At 36.7% G+C, this 21132-nt stretch overlaps 2 protein-coding genes across 2 annotated transcripts; both read left to right on the top strand.

Moving 5' to 3' along the window:
* Positions 1 to 5482: 5482 nt before the first annotated feature.
* Positions 5483 to 8325, top strand: LOC149175506 (protein DETOXIFICATION 54-like). Its single transcript, XM_089422856.1, has 2 exons — positions 5483 to 5684; positions 6127 to 8325. Exons 1-2 carry the CDS (start codon positions 5619 to 5621, stop codon positions 7579 to 7581), a joined length of 1521 nt encoding a protein of 506 aa, XP_089278982.1. The 5' UTR covers positions 5483 to 5618; the 3' UTR covers positions 7582 to 8325.
* Positions 8326 to 19752: 11427 nt separating this feature from the next.
* Positions 19753 to 20157, top strand: LOC149175507 (uncharacterized). Its single transcript, XM_089421152.1, has one exon. The coding sequence runs from the start codon at positions 19753 to 19755 to the stop codon at positions 20155 to 20157; it is 405 nt and encodes a 134-aa protein (XP_089277278.1).
* The last annotated feature ends 975 nt before the right edge of the window (positions 20158 to 21132 follow it).

Genomic DNA, 21132 nt, shown 5'->3' on the forward strand with positions numbered 1-21132 from the left:
AAATTTTAGACATAATTAAATGAAATAAATTTCCATAATTAAAAAATCTTGTTACATATTTTTTATATACATACGTAATATATATACATATAAAAGTCACATTTAAAAATTACTTTTATTAGTTATTGTAAAAATTTAATAGAGATTATTCTTCATTAGTAAAAATACTTACATATATATATATATTACCCTTAAAATTTATTTTTATTGATTATGGTACAAAGCTTAATAGCGATTATTCTTCATTAGTAAAAAAATCTGTTACATTTTTATATGAGATATTTTACAGTAAATTTTTTTGGAAATTCGATGAAAGTTTTTAAAATTATAAATTAAAACTATATAATTTGCAAAATTGAGATATACTTCATTTTTTTAACTATTCTGAATTTATTTATTATTAAAACACATCCAAAAAATTAGAAAAAAAGGAAAGAGTTGCGCTCGTCCATTTCCGTATAATTTCCTCGAACTAAAACACTTGAAAAAAGAAAAAGTTGGACAAACTTCTCGTAAGTAGAGTGCGCCTTTTTTAATAATCCACGTAAGGGGCCGTACAGAAACCTGCATTGACGCTTATTACCGAAACAGTAACAATACGAACCCACCAATGATGCTGCAAATAAACGAACATGAGAATGAGATGTCGTTGAAAGAAAGCCACAAACAAGGCGGAAATTGGAATATGCCATGCTTCATAGGTGGAAGATGATTGTGAAGGGAATATGCCCTTACTACGACTTTCGGGGTGCCTCCTCTTGCCTAGAGACCGTTTTCCCACGATTTTTTTGGTTAATTCCACAGGTAGCATCAGCAGCTGGTCATTTTTAGAAATCATAAACTGAATTGCACTTCAGTTAGCTACGACTATCTCTACTTGAGATAGTTAATTGATAACTACATGTTCAGTTAATTAGGACTAGGACTAGGTTGCATCCTTGAACTTATCTCAATTGTCGATTCCCCGAATATTAGCGAATCGGATGGATATGGGCGCAGTAACGGTCAAAAAACACCGATGTCTGTTAGATTACCGAATATTCGGGGAATCCGCAATCGAGACAAGGATGCCCAGGTTGCATAGGGAATATGTCTTATCACTACTTTTGGGGTAGTTCCTTTTACCCAAAGATAATCCACAAGAAGCAAGGGCAGCTGGTCATTATTGAAAATATCATAAACTGAATTACACTTCAATTAGCTACAATTATCTTTACTAGCATGAAATAGTTAATTGATAACTGCATGGCCAATTAACAAGGACTAGGTGCCACTTTTTTTTATTACATATTCACATCTTTCTAGATTCACTATTACACTCACTACTATATTGATTCAGTCAGATAGAATCATTTTATTGTATTCTCTCATAATCCTTTTCCTGAGAGACAGTCCAGAAGAAGCATCAACAGCGGGTCATTATTACAAATATCATAAACTGAATTGCACTTTAATTAGCTAAGACTATCTCCACTTGTATGAGATAGTTAATTGATAACTGCATGGCCAATTAACTAGGACTAGGTGTCACTTTTTTTTAGTGCATGTTCACATTTTTAAGCTAAATTCACTATTACACTCACTACTATATTGATTCAGTTAGATAGAATCATTTACTTGTATTCTCTCATTATTTTTATGTACATGAAGAGAATTCATTAATTCTTTTTTCACTCAATTTTCTTTGTTCACATCTTTTTGAATTCACTACTAAACTTACTATTATATTAATTTAGCTATATAAAATATATTAATTTTTTTTTATCATTTTTTTTATTCTCAGCAAATTTTGCTCATTATTTTTTAACTTGACACATTTTATACAAGTTCAACTACAATTTCACAATCATGATTAAGTTTCAACCTAGACTAAAACCTGTAATTCGATTCTGCTGGGAATTTCAAGCTGCCTGCAATAGTTTCAACGTTTCCCTAAACCAAGCAAATGTATTCAAAAAGCATCGATTTATGAGCGGAGTCTTATTTGCACAGTCAACAAAAAGCCTTGTGAGTGGACTTTGGAATCAAGTCATAAACAAGTTTGCATAGTCGAGCCAGGTAAAAGGTAAAAGTATCACATGACAGATGATTATATACTCCTGGACAGATGTACTGGTTTATATTTTATATTATAAATATAATGTTTTTTTTACTGGGAAAAAATATCACAGGATAGATCAAATTATGCTCGTAGTTCTTGATATGATAATATTTTTTTTGGTATTATTTCTCCCAAATAATTTTTGTTTTCATTGTAATTTCTTTTTTCCAAAGTATTCTTGGTTTTTATTTTGATATTTCACTGCGTGGAATATTTTTTTTTATTTCCTATTTTCACTTCCTTTTTTTTTTTTTTTCACTGTGAAAAATAGTTTTGCTTTTTATATAAATTACACACTTATCATTAACATATTTCTAGATTTGATGTATAGTAGAGTATTATTAATGTGTTTTTGGATTTGATGGATTAGTTTTATAAATGTTTGGTTTATATGATTTAGGTTTGAATAATATTTTTAAGTTAAGATTATTTAATTTTAAGTCAGATTTGAGATAGACTTATTAACAATTATTAGCATTTATTTTAATATCAAGGTATTTAAATTTTCTTATCTCTCACTTGATAGAAATTACTTGTTATGTTTTGAACTTGTTGAAATGTCTCTAAACTTTGATGGAGGGGGAATTAAATCTACTAGCTAACCCTCTAGTTATTATCCTTTCACATAATTAATAAATAATATTAGTCAAAATATTTTTATGTAATAAATAATATTAATCAAAATATATAATAGTAAAACCTTTTAAACATTTATACACTAAATGATAAATGATATCAACCAAGATCTAATATTGCAAATTTTTAATATAATGTTGTAACTCTTTAGAAATTATATAATAATAATAATCTAATTTTAAAGTTATAGTCAAGTTAAATATCTCAAAATAATTTGATTAATAAATAATATTAACCAAAATATAATATTGTAACTTTTTAGAAATGATATAATAACAATAATCTAATTTTAATGTTACAATCAAGTTAAACATCCCAACAACATAATTTGAGTTATAAATAATATTAACCAAAATATAATAAAGAAACTTATTTTTTTTTCTAATAAATGATAAAGTATATTAGCCAAAATATAATATCTTGATTATAACTTTAAAATTAGATTATTATTATTGCTATAGTTAATTTAAACATCCCAACAACGTAATTTGATTTATAAATAATATTAACCAAAATATAATAAAGAAACTTAAAAAAAATTATCCAATAAATGATAAAGTATATTAACCAAAATATAATAACTTAACCTTTTAGAAAATATATAATGATTAATCAATTTTAAATTTATAGTGAAGTCACATCTCCACATCCTTAATTTGCTAATAAATAATATTAACCAAAATATATTAGTGAAACTTCTTTTGAAAAAATTATGCAATGAAATATAAATGAAAATTAACCAAAATATAATATTGAAACTTTTCACCAAATAACTAATATAATATTGTAACTTCTTAGAAATTATATAATAATGATAATTTAATTTTAAGATTGTGGTCTAACTAAACATCTTTCACATTGATTTAAACTTATTACTGTTTATATAAAGAAACATATGTTCTTAACCATTAGGTGCACTTAAACTATCTTCAAAACTCTATTTCTATTTCTATTTTTATTTTGAAAGTTTTGACTATTAAAATCTACATACTCTACCTCCTTTTTTATTCAAACTTAAGACTTTTTATATAAACAAACATATGTTCTTAACCATTAGGTCCACTTAAACTACATTTAGATCTCCATTTCTATTATTATTATTATTTTGAAAGATTTAATTATTAAAATCTACATACATACTCTACCTCTTTTTTTGATTTGAACTTATAACTTTTGATATAAAAAAGTATATATTATAACTTTTTATATAAAGAAACATATATTCTTAATCATTAGTTCCACTCCAACTATATTCATAAATCCATTACTATTATTATTATGGTTTTGAAAATTAAACAATAAGACTATATAAAAAGTTTTGAATAAATAACCATTACATAAATAATGTTTTAGCAGTACGCTCAATAATCAATTATTTTACCACAATAAACACTTAACTAAACCCAGTTTTAAACTTAAAAACGTCATTTAAAAAAAATACCTTAACAATATCTTCAATAATTTTAATTTCTATTGTTATTATTATAAATTTTTTTACCATTAACATACATACTCTACCCATTTTCTAATTTAAACTTATGACATTTTATATAAAAAAGCATATATTTTTAACTATAAACTCCACTCAAACTATATTCATAACTCCCCTTCTATTATTATTATAATAAAAACTAAACAATAAAACTATTAATTTTTTTTGAATTAATATTCATCACATAAGTAATAATTTAACAGTAAACTCATTAATCAATTATTTTACCCAAAACACACTTGAACCCAATTTTAAAAGTTACACCTTCATTTTAAAAATATGAAACAAAAACTTTAATAATCTTAACTTCTTATAAATTTAAAAAGTTTTAATAAATAAATATTTCATACTATCCATTTCCCAATTACTTTCTTTTTACAATTACATCTTTTTAGTCATAATTGTAAATGCTAAGGAATTGTCTAGACGGGCAAAAGTGGTTGGACTCTCAGGGAAAAAAAAATTCAAAAAATCTTGTAGAGGCCGTCTTTGAATTATGTTTTTGATGGTGGAAATGGATTCAGCACCATCAAAAACTTCCAAGACACCTAAAATTATCAATTTTAATGGCATTTACTTAGATTTACATTTACAAAAATCCCTGTCAGATTTTTTCAAATAGACTAGAAATTTCCATAACTTTCCTAGCAAAAAGGCATAACAAGCCTAATTGTTAGACTACGGCATTGCAAACCGTTTATACAAATCTAAACCTGAAATTTTTACAAATCTCATCACGGAATTGGAATTTCTGACCATAAATCATGTTCGCCAGAATAAAAAAGAACGAACATCGACACTGAACATGACGAGATTTAGTGGATGCCTGGTGCGATTACAAGTCCCTGGAGATTCCCAGTACGCCTGATCTTTGAGACAGGAGACCTCGACATACTGCTCAATCATGCGTATGGAATGCTCATCTCATCGTATTTGCGACTCGGTTACGTGAAAATCCATTAAAATTTTTAAGCAAAAGTTGTTCAGGTTCCATTTCATGTGACCTATAGTTACATGTTCCCTTCATGGACACAGCCCGGTGCGTGTAATTTTCTTTCTTTTTCAATGGTTGTTATTGTGGGGAACGCACCTTCGAATCCAGTGGTGCGTCTGAGATGGCGATGGCAGAAGAGCTAGTGGTCAAGTGTTGGTTGGATGGCTGAGAATCCAGTCAAGCGGAATCTATACCCTTGTCGTATTGGTGAATTTATTTCTGCTTTAGCAATATCCCAATTTATGCATCTGACCTATCCCTCTTTCAATAGACACCCTTTGCTGTTTCTTCTTTTGCTTTGCTTTACTTTTCTCTGACGATTTTGCATTTCTAGCAGATTGTGGTAGCGAGTACAGGCCCAGGCCCAGGCCCAGGCCCTGCAAATTCCATACGCGATGGACCATGCAGAGAAGCGGGGAACAGAAGGAGCACTGGCGCGTAAATACCCAAGTTTCTCACAGGTATATATATATATATGAGTTTGTCTCAGGTGTTTAAATTTTCGCCCCACCCTTGGATTCTCATATTAATGTTCTATGTTATACTATGACTTAGAGTTAATAGAGAAATGAATGTTTTATGATGGAGTTAATAGAGAAATGAATGTTCTACCATGGCCTTTGCCATATTTTATATTTTAAGTTAATAGAGAAATGAATGATGGTCATACTAATTTACCATGATTCTCAATACTTTGAATTAATAGAGAAATGAATGATTCGGGCATTAATGTTCTACCATGATTGGCAATGCTTACAATTTTACCATAAACTGGCTATACTCAGAGTTAATAGAGAAATGAATGTTCTAGAATGTGTAGAACTCGAATTGAATTGTGTTTATTTTGTTTGTATGTATGAGGATTGGATCTATGATACAGGATTTTGAAATATTTATGTGCAGGCAATTGAGGAACTAAAGGAGCTCTGCAGTATTGGGCTGCCTGTAACAGCCCTGAACTTTGTGGTTTATCTGAGGGCCATGGTCTCTGTCCTATGCATGGGAAGGCTGGGAAGCCTTGAACTGGCTGGAGGTGCATTGGCAATTGGATTCACAAACATTACTGGTTACTCAGTATTGTTTGGCCTGGCATCTGGTATGGATCCTGTTTGCAGTCAGGCATTCGGCTCCAAGAACTGGTCCTTGATAGGCCTGGCTCTGCAACGAACAATACTCATGCTTCTCTCGGCCTGCATCCCCATAAGCCTGCTGTGGCTAAATCTGAAAACCATAATGTTGTACCTGAGACAAGACCCCGGAATCACAGAGGTGGCAAGTATCTACTGCTTTTTTGCCCTGCCAGACCTTCTGGTAAACAGTATTCTGCAGCCTCTGCGCGTTTATCTCCGTTCTCAGGGGATCACCAAGCCCATGATGTGGTGCTCTTTCTTGGCAGTTCTGTTCCACGTCCCGCTCAGCGTGGTTCTCGTATTTGTTCTCAAATTGGGAGTCCCCGGCGTGGCCATTGCCACCTGGTGCACGAACTTCAACATGGTGCTCTTTCTCGTGGTCTATCTAATCTACACCGGTGCCCACAAGAGAAGCTACGTTAAATGGTCCATGGCTTGCCTCAGGGAATGGTGCCCGCTTCTCAGGTTGGCACTTCCGAGCTGTTTTGCCGTGTGTTTGGAATGGTGGTGGTATGAAATCATGACTCTGCTAGCAGGCTACTTGCAAAATCCAAAGGTAACGGTCGCCACGGCAGCCATTGTAATCCAGACAACATCGCTTATGTACACTGTGCCCATGGCCCTGAGTTCTTCGGTGTCTACTCGAGTGGGCAACGAGCTGGGAGCATGCAAACCCTCCAGAGCTAGGCTCGCTACCTACGTTGCCATGGGTTGTGCGGTCTTTATAGCGTTGCTCAGTCTAACATGGACAACGCTTTTGAGATATCTATGGGGCCGAGTCTTTACAAGAGATGAAGGAGTCATAGCACTTACGACCACGGTTTTGCCCATTATAGGGCTCTGCGAGTTGGGCAACTGCCCTCAAACAACGGGCTGCGGGGTTCTCAGAGGGAGCGCCAGGCCTGCAATCGGTGCTAGAATTAATCTGTGGTCTTTTTATTTTATAGGGACACCTGTGGCTATTGTCTCGGCCTTTGTTCTCAACCATGGATTACTAGGTCTCTGTTATGGCCTTCTGGCAGCTCAAATTGCATGTGCTTCCTCAATTCTCTTTGTTGTTCTGCGCACAGACTGGGCATTTGAGGCATTCAAGGCAAAGCAACTAACTGGCATGGAAAGCGAGCTTGAACAACTCAGCAGTTCAGACGAGGAATCTGGACTTCTGATAGAGGAATTGGGTTTAACTAAAGATAAAGAGAACACGCAACAACAAACAGAGCTCAAATAATTATAACTCCATATGCAATTATCCTGTCATATCTCACATGGTGATTTGCAGTACTCAGGGAGTCTGCTTCCCAACATCCTGTCATGTCTCACATGGTGATTTGCAGTGCTCAGGGAGGCTGCTTCCCAACATATTACACAGCTAGTGCATACCCAAAAAAAAATATTACTTTGTTTATTAGTTTCAACTGGAAGTGGGAGTCCTTTTTGCTTTTCTTGTTCCTCGTCAGGGTTATAGTCAGAGGGCAATGAAATTCTTCTGTCCATTATCTGGTATTTTACAATTATATTTGTATGATTGTAGGAGACAGTTTTGTTTGCAAACATTATTGTCCCTTTCAATGTGACTCAAGGCAATTTGTAAATTGAGTAAAAGTAGAGTGCTCTTGTTGCAGTTACCACATCACGATGTTAGTTTTCTTTTGTTTTTAGTTTTAGTGGAAATTTTATGAAGCATAGTTTATAGTTTTTAGCAGCCATAGTTTGAACTTGACTAAGAATTTGAAGGAAAGGAGTACACATGAGTAACTGAGATCTGCAGGCATATGTCTGAATGTTTAGCACATGGAAGACAGAAATTCTCAATTTTTTATAACTCTCACATGTTCCCCATAAAGTTTGTAGCTCATTATCTCAGCCAAATGCCATAAAGCATCTTGTAGCTTATTATCTCAGCCACAGGTTAGAGCATTTCCAGATACTTGAGCACAAACAAGGACAACAATTGACCTTTCACCACACTTACCCCACACATGTTGCTCAATTTGAAAGACATTGCTATCAATGATTTCAAAAGTCATGATAAGTGCTCATACATCCACTGGATTTGGAGTGATAAATGAAAGGATACCAACTCAGACAACTCTCTTGTCTATGTTATTGGTAAGCTGATATTTATATTTTTACGATCCATCCAAAGAATGTGATGCGGAATATTGGCATGCTTATCTTTATGTGATTTACCTTACTCTGGTTGGTAAACACTTTTATGTAGTGCTTGACATGTGGGTTTATTACACCAGCATTACCATGTTTTTAAAATTCAGGCTAGTTTCTTTCAACATGGTAAAAAGAATTTAAATAATGAATTAGTTAAATTGGGAAAACATCACATCAATTGCTGGAACAATGTAATATTGTAAGTTATAGAGATATTCCTTCATCATTTCTCCCTTTTAAAAGTGATCATCCTTAAAAGTGAACATATTTAATTGAGGCAACATCCAAAAGATTGAAGATTTAATCGAGGAAATATCTAAAAGATCAAGATTTTCTTAATAAAGATGGAGATATTGTGAATAAATTTATTTATTTTTTAGAATTATATATATATGTGAATGAATAGTTTAAAGTAAATTAATTAATGAATAAAAAGTATTTAAATAAATAAATAAAAATTTTAAAGTTGGGTAACCATTACATAAATATATATATAAAATATTTAATTTTTCAATATTTTTTAATGATATAATAATAAATATTTATTATGATAACAAAGATATGATCTAAAATTTCTATGGTGCTATGGTTTAGTTTTTCTTAATTTCAATTTATTTTTGTTTTCATGGTACTATTTTATGCTTTTCAACTACCATTATTGACTTGTTATAACTATTTCTCTTGAAATAGTATAAATATGCATGAATTAATTCTCTAATTGTCAATGACACTAATTACATGTGAGAGGAAATTAGAATACTAAGTCAACAATTATCTAATAATGTAATTAGTTACTAAAAAAATGAACTTGTTATAACTCATTTGAAATACATCCAAGAAAAGTAAAGTGTAGTTTTTCTAACTTAGGTTTCATGGTGCCATCTTATATATTCCTAACACTATTATCCAAACATGAGGGGTCTTGAAATATGATCGACATGACATTAGGATTCAGTGACATCCATAGGTGTTCAAAACACATACATCTTGATCAACATCACGTACCAATGCTTTAAAATAGGTCTTTATGTAAGAAATAAAGTATTTTCTTTTCATGGATTGGCTCAGGAAAATGTTTGGGGCCTCAAGTAGAAGACAAGCATGCGGATTTAAAAAGCTCTATGTTGGATTCTTTTCGGTTCTATGTTGGCTCAAATGACTAGACCAAGGTCTATGTGGGTGCCCAACAAAGGGGTTATAATTTAGCACCAACATATCAATGCTTAAGGATAGGGAAGGTTTAACCTAAGGCACATTTTTAACACTTAAATATTATGGGAGAAGGCTAATATGAACAACTACCATTAGATTCATATTCACCAAATAGATCATCCGAAGACCAATATAACTATTTACCATTAGATCCACCATTGTATTATACATCAGATTATATCAAGATAAAACCATTCATATCATAATACTACTATATGGAGAAACAAAAGAGTGTAAGGATAGAAAGAAAACATCATTAGAACACAAAATTAACCCCATAAAATTGTTCTATAAAATGGATTCATTCCAATAATGTTTACTAATTATACGCAGATCATTGTAGGTTTATCATTACATCAAATGGACAAAACAAGATATTAGTTACAAGATTTAAACATTCACTATCTTGAAACCTTCACAATCTATGCTAAATCCAACCTTGAATAGATTGAAGCATTTGCATATAAATAGTTGAGAAAGAAGATTCACCCATATCGTATGCTTATTGCTAGTGTCTATTCAGTAGGCTCATGCATCTCCAATCTCATGTAGCCTTTCACTACTCTGTTCCTAAACAATAAATTATTATAACCCTATTTGCCACTCCACTATAGTTAGAGAGACCCTAGTTCAACATACCTTAGTTGTTGGCTAGAATGCATCCCCTTTTACCCTTGATTTTACTTATATGTATCTTACAAGGAAGTCATTAGATGTTATAGGGGTGAAATGACATAATTATGTAATTTCTCATAATTATTTTGTCACCAATTTCATAATTATGAAATAATAGTTATTTCATAATTGAGAAAAAGGTTCTACAGTTTGTCATTCCCAAGGAGATCAACTTGACTTGCTTGTGTATGAGTTGGCTAGGGGATCATTATTGTAGTTGCTTCCTAATTTCTCAAGCCCCTAGGTGTCCAGATACATTCTCCCAGAGGATAGAATGAGCCTATATAATCTAATCCTATCAAGAGGAGAAGAGTTAGAGACATAGAATGAGAATAAAAGAGATCTCCAGTCATGTTGGTGTTTTTCGACCCGAGCTTCCTTTTCTTGTGAGGCGAGCCCAGTCTTACAGTAAGTCAAGGGAGGAGCCATACGAAGGATTGAGGAGGAGAAACTATATGCTAAGGTATAATGTGTATCTAGCATTGATTAATAAGAGCATTTATGATTTTTTCTTCATATGTTTCATGTATTTTTCATATATATGCTGATTTGGTTATGCTTTGTACATGTTCACCTTGTTGAAAGTGTAACTAGGTTTGGTCTTCATAATTTTCATCGTACTTATGTAATTACAAATTTTATGTAAAAGAAAAAAGAAAGAAAAATAAATTTATTTTTCAAGCATGGGTTTCATGCTCAAGTCAAATTGTTTTCTAGGTCAAGAACATTCTTCATGCTTCTAGGATTTGTTGAGTCAAAGAGTCAAAGTCATATTTAGACTCCTGGTAAAGAGAAAATAAAAAGAAATTTTAAAGTTATAATTTGAGTAAAAAATCCATCAATATGCCAAGTCGGCCTTGCCCCAAAGGCCATGTCTATTCGAACCCCTCTGGATCATATAAATAGAGGGAAGTTGGAGCTCATTTGGACACATAATTTGCATAAATGGATCTGAAATATTGCAGTGAGGAATAGAGAAGAAGAGAAAGGACAAAGTCTGAAATTGAAGAAGTGTTTCTCTTGAAGTCTGATTTGTGGAAGTTCTGACTTATCATATGTAATGTCCCCGTCCGATTTTTTTTTTTTTTTTTTTTTTTTTTTTTTTTTTTTATGTTGTAATTTTCTTATGCCACGTCAACGACCGTGGAAATTTACCATGTGAAAATTACCGTATTACCTCCCAGAATTACTACCTCTACGGTTTCCTGGCGACATTTAATGACACAACGATCCTTCAGGATATGGTTTTGATTTGAAGTCTACCCGGTTGTCCTTTCGTTGTATTATCTTTCCATGTGGCGAGGCTTAACAGTTGAGGTAATTTAATGTTTGCCTGCACTGTCTTGTGTATGCTCTGGTGGATCGTCCAGTCGCACCAGTTCTACTCGGGATCCTCACCTAGATCCACGGTGATGCACACTCCAAGGTGATCTGATGGTGGAGCCTTTGCCAGAGTTACCACAAACCCAAATGCTTATGGAATGACATCAGTCGTTTTCGCATTCCCTTCGCAGGGTTTCTCTGAAGTGGCTTGTTACGCCTGTGGTGCAGTTTCGGTGGTCGATGGCACAGTTAGGTCCAGCTGCATGTTCTGGCAGAGGATTCAATATGTTTTACAGGTAATACTTCAATTTGCAACAGGCTCTCGGCCTTTAGATCCTTCTACGTTGTAGCTGCACAATTTTTTCTTTCTTCTATTTTTTTTAAACCTTGTCTGGAAATGCTAATCAGCTTCCTGTGTTAAGCGATCCAGGTATGCAAATTCTGACTCGTAATAGAAGAAATATGTTTCTGTTATCTGTAATTTTGCAGTTTAAATTTTAGTAAGATAAGGATTAACAGTAGGGAGGTGGGTAGATTTTCTTTACTTATCTGTGGTTATGGCAGAAAGGCAATGTAATTCACTGTAGAAATGCCTACTGAAGTTTGCAACGTCATGGGTCTCGGTATCGCTGAAATTTTATTGCTTGCAGAATTTTGTTTGTGAAGAATGAGCATGTCTGTCAGTATTTCATTCAGGGAAACAGCCTAGGAGAGGTTATAACCTGCGGGACAGCTAGTTTCAAAGATAGACAGGGGAATGAGGGGATTAAGTAACCCCGAAAAAAAAATAAAAAATAAACATAATAAGATACAATTAAAAAAAACTGGAAGCGGATAGCCGCATGAGGAGGGGCCTATTGATAAATTTAAACCACAAGAACCATGCAATGCATAGCAAATTTAGAATAAAGAAAAGAACCGTAGCTTAGATACCAGTAACTCGCCTCTGCCTTGAATTTTCAAACTATAAGGTGAGGTCCCGGAAACTGTTTCAGCCTTGGTATGCACAGTAAGGGTGGTTAGACACCCGCAGGCTGCGCACACCCAGACCTGCTTACTGAAAACTTTCCTGAGTGGTGAGACTCGAAATCGAGTAGCCTGACAGCCCCAAAATAAATACAGAGACTTGTGGAAGCACCTTCCCATGCGAGTATAAGGAATTTATGGATGCAGATCAACCATAATAGAAAAAATAAACCATTGGGTGCTGGCAACTAAGGGAGGGTTCGAATATTTCTTTTCTTCAACCAGCAGAATCCTGCGGCCTTGACCACTCTGCATGCCAGAAAGGGAACCCTCCTAGCTGAGGAAACCCTGACGCTAGGGTAGCAGGAGCACAAGATTCCGGGGCAACTTGGAAGCTAGGAAGCCGGACTCTGTAATACTACGGGTGGAGCATGTAAGGGATAGAGACAAACTGGTGGTCTAATTGACAACAACACTCAATAGACATGAACAGGTTGGGCAAGACCGCAAATTCAACCATAGATTTATAACTTTTTCATAACGTAAACCCTTTTCTGTAAAATTGGAAAGCAAAATAATATACAGTGTATACAAAAGTGAGCAGAAACGGAATACATATATCACCATAGTAAACAATTCCAAACAAGGCCGTGAACCCAGAACAAGATATGCAAGTTTAACAGTAAATCAGGAACAATTTGTAGGAATTTTGAATAATATGACACTTATTCACAGAGATTATCCCGATTATACACTATTGCGGAATACATGCACAATACATAACCTCCTCTATGTTGATCATCAATTTACAGAAGCAGAAACAATAACATGCACACATAGAAGCATCAATCACACATATCAACGTAGTATTTTCCCGGAGAAAGCATCTCACTAAAAACCCCAACTATCTGTATATTATATTGATTGAGAACATGTAACAAACATAGTACAATACTCCTCACAAGTACTCAGTACTATCTCCACCTGTTACACACAATACAGCTCAGATCTGATCTCCAAATCTCCCCCACTGCTTTGCCTGCCTCCACTGCACAATACCTGCTGAGAATGAATGAATCCAAACTCGTTCCAAGTTCTATTTACCTTGGAAAATCACTCACACTGGAAATCACATGAGAAAAGGCTATATTGCTGGGCATTCTCATGGGAATACTCAATACATTGCTTGTGCAAAGTCTCATGCACAACTATAGTCACAACTGATAGCAATCTCAACCTCTAACACCTGTCTCCACTGAATTGTACATGCACTGATTTAACTGATGTATTCTTCAGTTGCATTATGAGTTAATAATTAGTGAATTAATTAATAACTAATTCACACAACTCATCACTTAGTCTATTGGCCGGTTAGACTAAATACAACTAGTTCAACTAAGTCAAACTGAACACAACTCCATTAACTGCTCATCCAACTCCACAGAACTCACATGCATGAGTTCTAACTGAAGTCCTCCATGCAATAGCTCAACTAAAACATAAGAAACCACGTGATTCCTTTTTTTAGCTGCATGTGCCACATCTGTAGCTCAAACTAAAGTGCTCCAAGAGGATAAGATAAAGTTTATAGTCTAAATATTATTATGAGACAATAATATTTGACTTTTCTATTTTTGACTAGCAGTCTAAAAATAGACTCTGATCACTCCTGCTGTGATCCAAAAATAGAAGTCCATCTATTTTTCCCAACATGACCAATCATCCATAAACAGCATCCTGCAACTCATAGACCATGATCCATATGTCTAAAAATAGACATAGTCTAAAAATAGACTTTGCGCCATAATTTGCCTGCGGGCCCACTTAGTGAAGGCAACTCCTTTCCACTAAGCTCCATCATCTTGTTGCATTCTCAACAAGCATTTCTTGTTGCACACTTTTCAACACTCCCTCTCAACAAGAAAGGCTTCCTCTCAAACCCGATCCTGTAACTCTGGAATGTTCTGCATGCAACACATCTGCCCGGTCCACTTTGCTCCAACAACACTTGGAAAAAAAACATTCCCAACTGACCACTCTGTTGCGCTAGGAACATACTCTGATGCTGAAGCTCTACCTGCTGCTGACAAGTGCTCCCTCTCTGACATCTGCGCTACTGCAACATCCCCATGCATCTCGCACCATTGCACACCTCTCTGTGCCACCTAGCACTGTGCAAAACACTTGTGCCTCTCGCATTGCTACAGCCTGCATGCTATGCACTGTCCTGGGATTCCCTGCACTGTCGCTCTCTCTGCCGCTCCATCCGCATCTATCTCTACCCAATCAGTTAGTTCCTGCTACTACACATTGGGGCTCCCGTAGCAAGGTCTCATCCAAGAGGTTGGGTACCTCAAGGATCCTGCCCCTCCTCCTTGGAACGATCACTCTATATCGCCCCACCTCCTACCTGGAGGTATGGTTGCATGCGATCCCTCAGCCCACCTGGCTCGAAGTTTCCCCCTACTGGAGGTCTCTGCATGAGTAGATGTCTCTACTCGATCTCCACTCAGCTTCACTTGTTGTGGCTGCTCCACAACCTCTTGAAGCTGCTGCACCAATTGTGGCTCCTCCACAATCGTCTGAGACTTCTTCTGGCTCTGCATGTTGAGAGGTGATATACGCTCCCTCTCAACCACCAAGTCTCCATCAGTTGCCTCGCTGCTCAAGGCTTTGCATGCATCTTGAACCTCAAGAGCATACAGGTTCTTGACCCGTGAACCAATCTACTTCACCTGTCTAGTGATGATGTGTCTAAGGTAAACCTTTCCCTTACTGAAGACTACATCATAGCCTCTGTCTTCCAGCATTGCGATCGACACCATGTTTCTCTTCAGTCCTGGTACATACTTGACATCGGTCAAGGTAAGGCGAGCTCCATGCTCCCTCTGAAAAATAACCGTGCCTACACCTGAGACACTATACTTCTCATCATTACCCATCCCTATGAGTATCTGGAGATCTTTCTCCTCCAAAGTACTGAACAAACTTTTGTCACCGGTCATGTGGAAAGAAGCTCCACTGTCAAGAAACCAACCACTTCCCACCATGGATGAAACCATGCATGCGAAGAGTGTGAAATCCAACTCAAACTGTGAAGCAAGTGAGGCTGCCTCACCTTCAGATCCTTCCCCAGATCCCTTCTTGGATTTCTTCTTTGGGCAATTTGTAGCATAATGGACCAACTCATGACAATGAAAGCATCTCACCTTCGACTTGTCAACCTTCTTCCCATCATTGGAAGAACTGGATTCGGAAAGAGAACCCTTCTCCTTCCCCTTCTTCACCTTACTTGCTAAGGCACAGTTCTCCTCATCATGCAGAGATGAAGAACTGTCTCTGGTGCGCCGTCTAGTCTCCTCTTGCACAAGATCCGACAAAGTCTCTCCCATCATGGCAATTTCTCCCTTCCATTCACCGAGTCCTGGTAGCTATGCCAACTCTTAGGAAGGCCAAGGAGTGCTAGACTCACCATATCCTCATCCTCAACAGTTACCCCCACACTTCCCTGCTCATCCCGACATTGGGTGAACTTCGTGAGATACTGGGGCATACTGTCTCTATTCTCACACCTAATGTTTCTAAGTTTATCCTTGAGTGCCAACTTCCTCTGGTCGCTCTTGCTTTGGAATAATTCTGTCAACGTTTTCCACATCAAATATGGAGAAGCCTTTCCATGGAGGCTGGACACAATGTGATCCCTCACGCCCTCCAACAAAATCCTTCGACACTTTGTTGTCTTCTTTTGCCAATCCCCGACTTGAGCAGCATCAGTAGGTTTTGGGACATCCGCATCTATGAACTCCTTCAACCCATTATCATCTAACACTACCTCCATCCTGTCCTTCCATGCAATATAGTTCGAGCTGCCCTCAAGGGCATACTCCAATCGCAATCCGTTGAAAGACATTTCAACTTTGACACCAAGAAAACACTGCTGCAAATTTGAATTCCACCAGCTCAAAAAACTCAACCGCTTCTGATCTAAAATTCGTGAGAACAAAGTATTTCTCGTACAGAGATCGACTGTATGGGCATTCACCGGATATCTCACCTTCCAAAAGAAGGATGAATCCAGAGGCTACCTGGCCTAATCACAGACTCTGCCTGAAGAAATAAAATGTAAACACTTTCTAAATAATAGATCTGATGATCAATACAGCATTGGTATCATGTAGAACTTCTTCTACAAATCAGCTCGCTCTGATACCATGTAGAAATTTTGAATAATATGACACTTATTCACAGATATTATCCCGATTATACACTATTGCGGAATACATGCACAATACATAACCTCCTCTACGTTGGTCATCAATTTACAGAAGCAGAAACAATAACATGCGCACATAGAAGCATCAATCACACATATCAACACAGTATTTTCCTGGGGAAAGCATCTCGCTAAAAACCCCAACTATCTGTATATTATATTGATTGAGAACATGTAACAAACATAGTACAATACTCCTCACAAGTACTCAGTACTATCTCCACCTGTTACACACAATACAGCTTAGATCTGATCTCCAAATCTCCCCCACTGCTTTGCCTGCCTCCACTGCACAATACCTGCTGAGAATGAATGAATCCAAACTTGTTCCAAGTTCTATTTACCTTGGAAAATAACTCACACTGGAAATTGCATGAGCACAGGCTATATTATTGGGCATTCTCATGGGCATACTCAATACATTGCTTGTGCAAATCTCATGCACAACTATAGTCACAACTGATAGCAATCTCAACCTCTAACACCTGTCTCCACTGAAATGTACATGCACTGATTTAAATGATGTATTCTTTAGTTGCATTATGAGTTAATAATTAGTGAATTAATTAATAACTAATTCACACAGCTCATCACTTAGTCTATTGGCCAGTTAGACTAAATACAAGTAGTTCAACTAAGTCAAACTGAACACAACTCCATTAACTGTTCATCCAACTCCATAGAACTCACATGCATGAGTTCTAATTGAAGTCCTCCATGCAATAGCTCAACTAACACATAAGAAACCATGTGATTCCTTTTGTTAGCTGCATGTGCCACATCTGTAGCTCAAACTGAAGTGCTCCAAGAGGATAAGATAAAGTTTATAGTCTAAATATTATTATGAGACAATAATATTTGACTTTTATATTTTTGACTAGCAGTCTAAAAATAGACTGTAATCACTCCTGCTGTGATCCAAAAATAAAATTCCATCTATTTTTCCCAACATGACCAATCATCCATAAACAACATCCTGCAACTCATAGACCATGATCCATATGTCTACAAATAGACATAGTCTAAAAATAGACTTTGCGCCATAATTTGCCTGCGGGCCCACTTAGTGAAGATGACTCCTTTCCACTAAGCTCCATCATCTTGTTGCATTCTCAACAAGAATTTCTTGTTGCACACTTTTCAACACAATTCATCGAATTATAGCACACGACTGCAGGCCATGGTAGCCACATCTCATAACAAACTAAAATTGTGCAAATTTAGGAATTCCGTCTTCATAAGAGGGTAGACATCGGGGACTACATAAATATATCAATAACATATAATCTGGGTGATGTTTGAAATGAGAAAACTCCTTGAGCTACCAGAAACATAAATTACATTCAGGACTTCAAACCCATTAAAATAATCTCCATTCCTCTTTGCAGTCAAAGAGGTAGACTTATAATTAGGCATAATCGTAACCCAATTTTGGGCTCCTTTCAATTCTGGACAAAAGCTTACCCATGACTGGAAGCAAGCTGTTATGGAGTCGTCACCTACTCAGTGGTTGATCCAGCTCCGAGAAATTCCAACAACCCTTGTTGCAATGTAAAACACAGGAAGCTGATTAGTATTTCTAGACAGTGTTTAAACAAAACAGAAGATTTTTTTTTTTTTTGCAGCTACAACGTAGAAGGATCTAAAGGCCGAGAGCCTGTTGCAAATTGAAGTATTACCTGTAAAACATATTGAATCCTCTGCCAGAACATGCAACTGGACCTAACTGTGCCATCGACCACCGAAACTGCACCGCAGGCGTAACAGGCCGCTTAAGAGTAACCCTGCGGAGGGAATGCGAAAACAACTGATGTCATTCGATAAGCATTTGGGTTTGTGGTAACTCTGGCGAAGGCTCCACCGTCAGATCACCTTGGAGTACGCATCACCATGGATCTAGGTGAGGATCCCGAGCAGAACTGGTGCAACCGGATGGTCCACTAGAGCATACACAAGACAGTGCAGGAAAACATTAAATTACCTCAACTGTTAAGCCTCGCCACATGGAAAGATAATACAATGAAAAGACAACCAGGTAGACTTCAAATCAAAACCATATCCTGAAGGATAGCTGTGTCATTAAATGTCGCCAGGAAACCATAGAGGTAGTAATTCCGGGAGGTAATACGGTAGTTTTCACATGGTAAATTTCCACGGTCGTTGACGTGGCATAAGAAAATTATATCATATTTTTTTTTTTTTTTTTTTTCAGATAGGGACATTACAAGTGGTATCAGAGCCTAGGTTGCAAGGCTGTGGCCTCTGGGCATTGTTTAAAAAAAAACAGTCAATAGACCGTATAGTACCATTTATTTTATCTCTCATGCGTAGAAAGAAAATAGCTAATGTGTTAACCTCCTGCTGTTGATTATTTGCGGTAAGAACAGGTAACAACGAATTGACAATATGAGGAGGACAGACAGTGCGACACACAGGTTTGTGGCAGGTCAGGGACCTGCAACGGGTCCTAGAAGCAATCCCGAATTATGGGTACAGCTGGGCGAGGAAGCGCGCAATACCAATCAGGCAATTTTGGAAATGGTACAAGAGCTGAAGAATGAAATGGCTCGATTACGGGAAGATAATGCAAGGTTAACAATGGAGCAGGAGAGAATTATAAAAAGGATTTCAGACAGACAGAACCAGCAGCCACCATATCCCAGCACTGAAAAACAAAGAATGTCAGGAGAACAGAATCCCCCCACAGAACCCGAGGAGTCGGAAGGAAGGGAGGAGGAACACTCGGATAATGCTTCCGAATAGCAGACATCCAAAAGGCAGCGGATGGAGATGCAAGAGGAGTTTCGTAAAATTAAGCCATCGCACTTCGATGGAGAACAGGAGGAAGCCACTGAAACCTGCTTGATTAATATGAACAAATACTTCCAGCTGTATGAATACGATCACAACCTCAAGGCGCGATTAGCCATTTTCCAATTGCAGGGGAAGGCCACCTTGTGGTGGGAGGAAGTTAAGATGGTAAAAGGGGTAAGTGAACAGACTGTCACCTGGGAGAAATTTCAAAGATATTTTAAGGAGAGGTACCTGACTGAGCGCTTCTACGATGAGAAGGCAAGGGAATTTCATGACTTGTGGTTGGGGCAACAAACTATGGATGAATTTATTACTCGTTTTACTTCCTTACTCCGCTATGTACCCTACATCTGGGAAGAAAAAGCCAAAGTGTAGAGGTTTGTCAGTAGCCTACCTGTAAGTATGAGGGAAAGAATTGAATTTGACAATCCTAAGATGATGGATGAAGCTATATGCAAGGTCCGAATCTGCTATCAGCAGAGTAAGCAAAAGGGAGAGCTCTTGGGTAAGAAGTGGGTCAATAAGAGAAACGGCAAGCTGGCTGGTGGCACTAAAGGAAACCGTGGTGGAGGTAACAAAGGATTTGTTAAAGGACAAATCAGTAGAAACTCTCAAAGGAATGCGTTCCGATCAAAGCCCCCCAGTGATTCTAGAACTAAGGATCAACCTGGGAAAACAGACAATGAAGGGTCAGCGAGGCCCCCGGTGCAATACTGGGGCTATGGCGGCCCCCATTATGTGAAGAATTGCCCTCAGCGAAAAGGAGGAAAAAAGACGGGTAATGGCTAAGGTCAAAAACTGCCCATTAAATATAGCAGGACAGTCAGTAACAACAACTTTAAATGCTCCCCCTTGGCTCGTACGACATATTGATAGGTATGGACTGGTTAGAAAAACACTGGTCCATAATTAATTGCAAAACCAAGACTATCATCTATAAGGACGAGCTTGGAATAAAACAAGAGATGCAGGAGATTAAGTGGTTAGTACAGATTCAACCCATAACTGCCTCATAGCTAGCCAAATGCATCAGAAAAGGATGTCAGATTTATGCTATCCAAGTGGGGTATGCTGATTCAAAAAATAAAACAGCCACATTGGAGAATATTCCTGTGATACAAGAATTTGCCGATGTGTTTCCGGAAGATATTCCTCGGCTGCCACCCAAAATGGACATAGATTTCGCCATTGAATTGGTGCCAGGTGCAGCCCCGGTCTCTCGTGCACCCTACAGAATGAGTGTACCAGAATTGATAGAGTCGAAGATGCAATTACAGGAGCTGTTGGATAAAAAGTACATTCGCCTCAGTGTGTCCCCTTGGGGACCTCCAGTATTATTCGTCAAGAAAA

This window comes from Pinus tabuliformis, chromosome 4_1 (assembly GCF_031772625.1).
Source record: "Pinus tabuliformis cultivar Carrire ecotype Pingquan chromosome 4_1, CPIR1, whole genome shotgun sequence".
Taxonomy (NCBI): Eukaryota; Viridiplantae; Streptophyta; class Pinopsida; order Pinales; family Pinaceae; genus Pinus; species Pinus tabuliformis.

Bases quoted from the DNA above. Each gene is read 5' to 3' on its own strand.
- LOC149175506 (XM_089422856.1), top strand. From the start codon at position 5,619: ATGGACCATGCAGAGAAGCGGGGAACAGAAGGAGCACTGGCGCGTAAA. The intron at 5,685-6,126 runs GTATATATATAT...ATTTATGTGCAG, and splicing joins AATACCCAAGTTTCTCACAG to GCAATTGAGGAACTAAAGGA.
- LOC149175507 (XM_089421152.1), top strand. From the start codon at position 19,753: ATGGAGATGCAAGAGGAGTTTCGTAAAATTAAGCCATCGCACTTCGAT.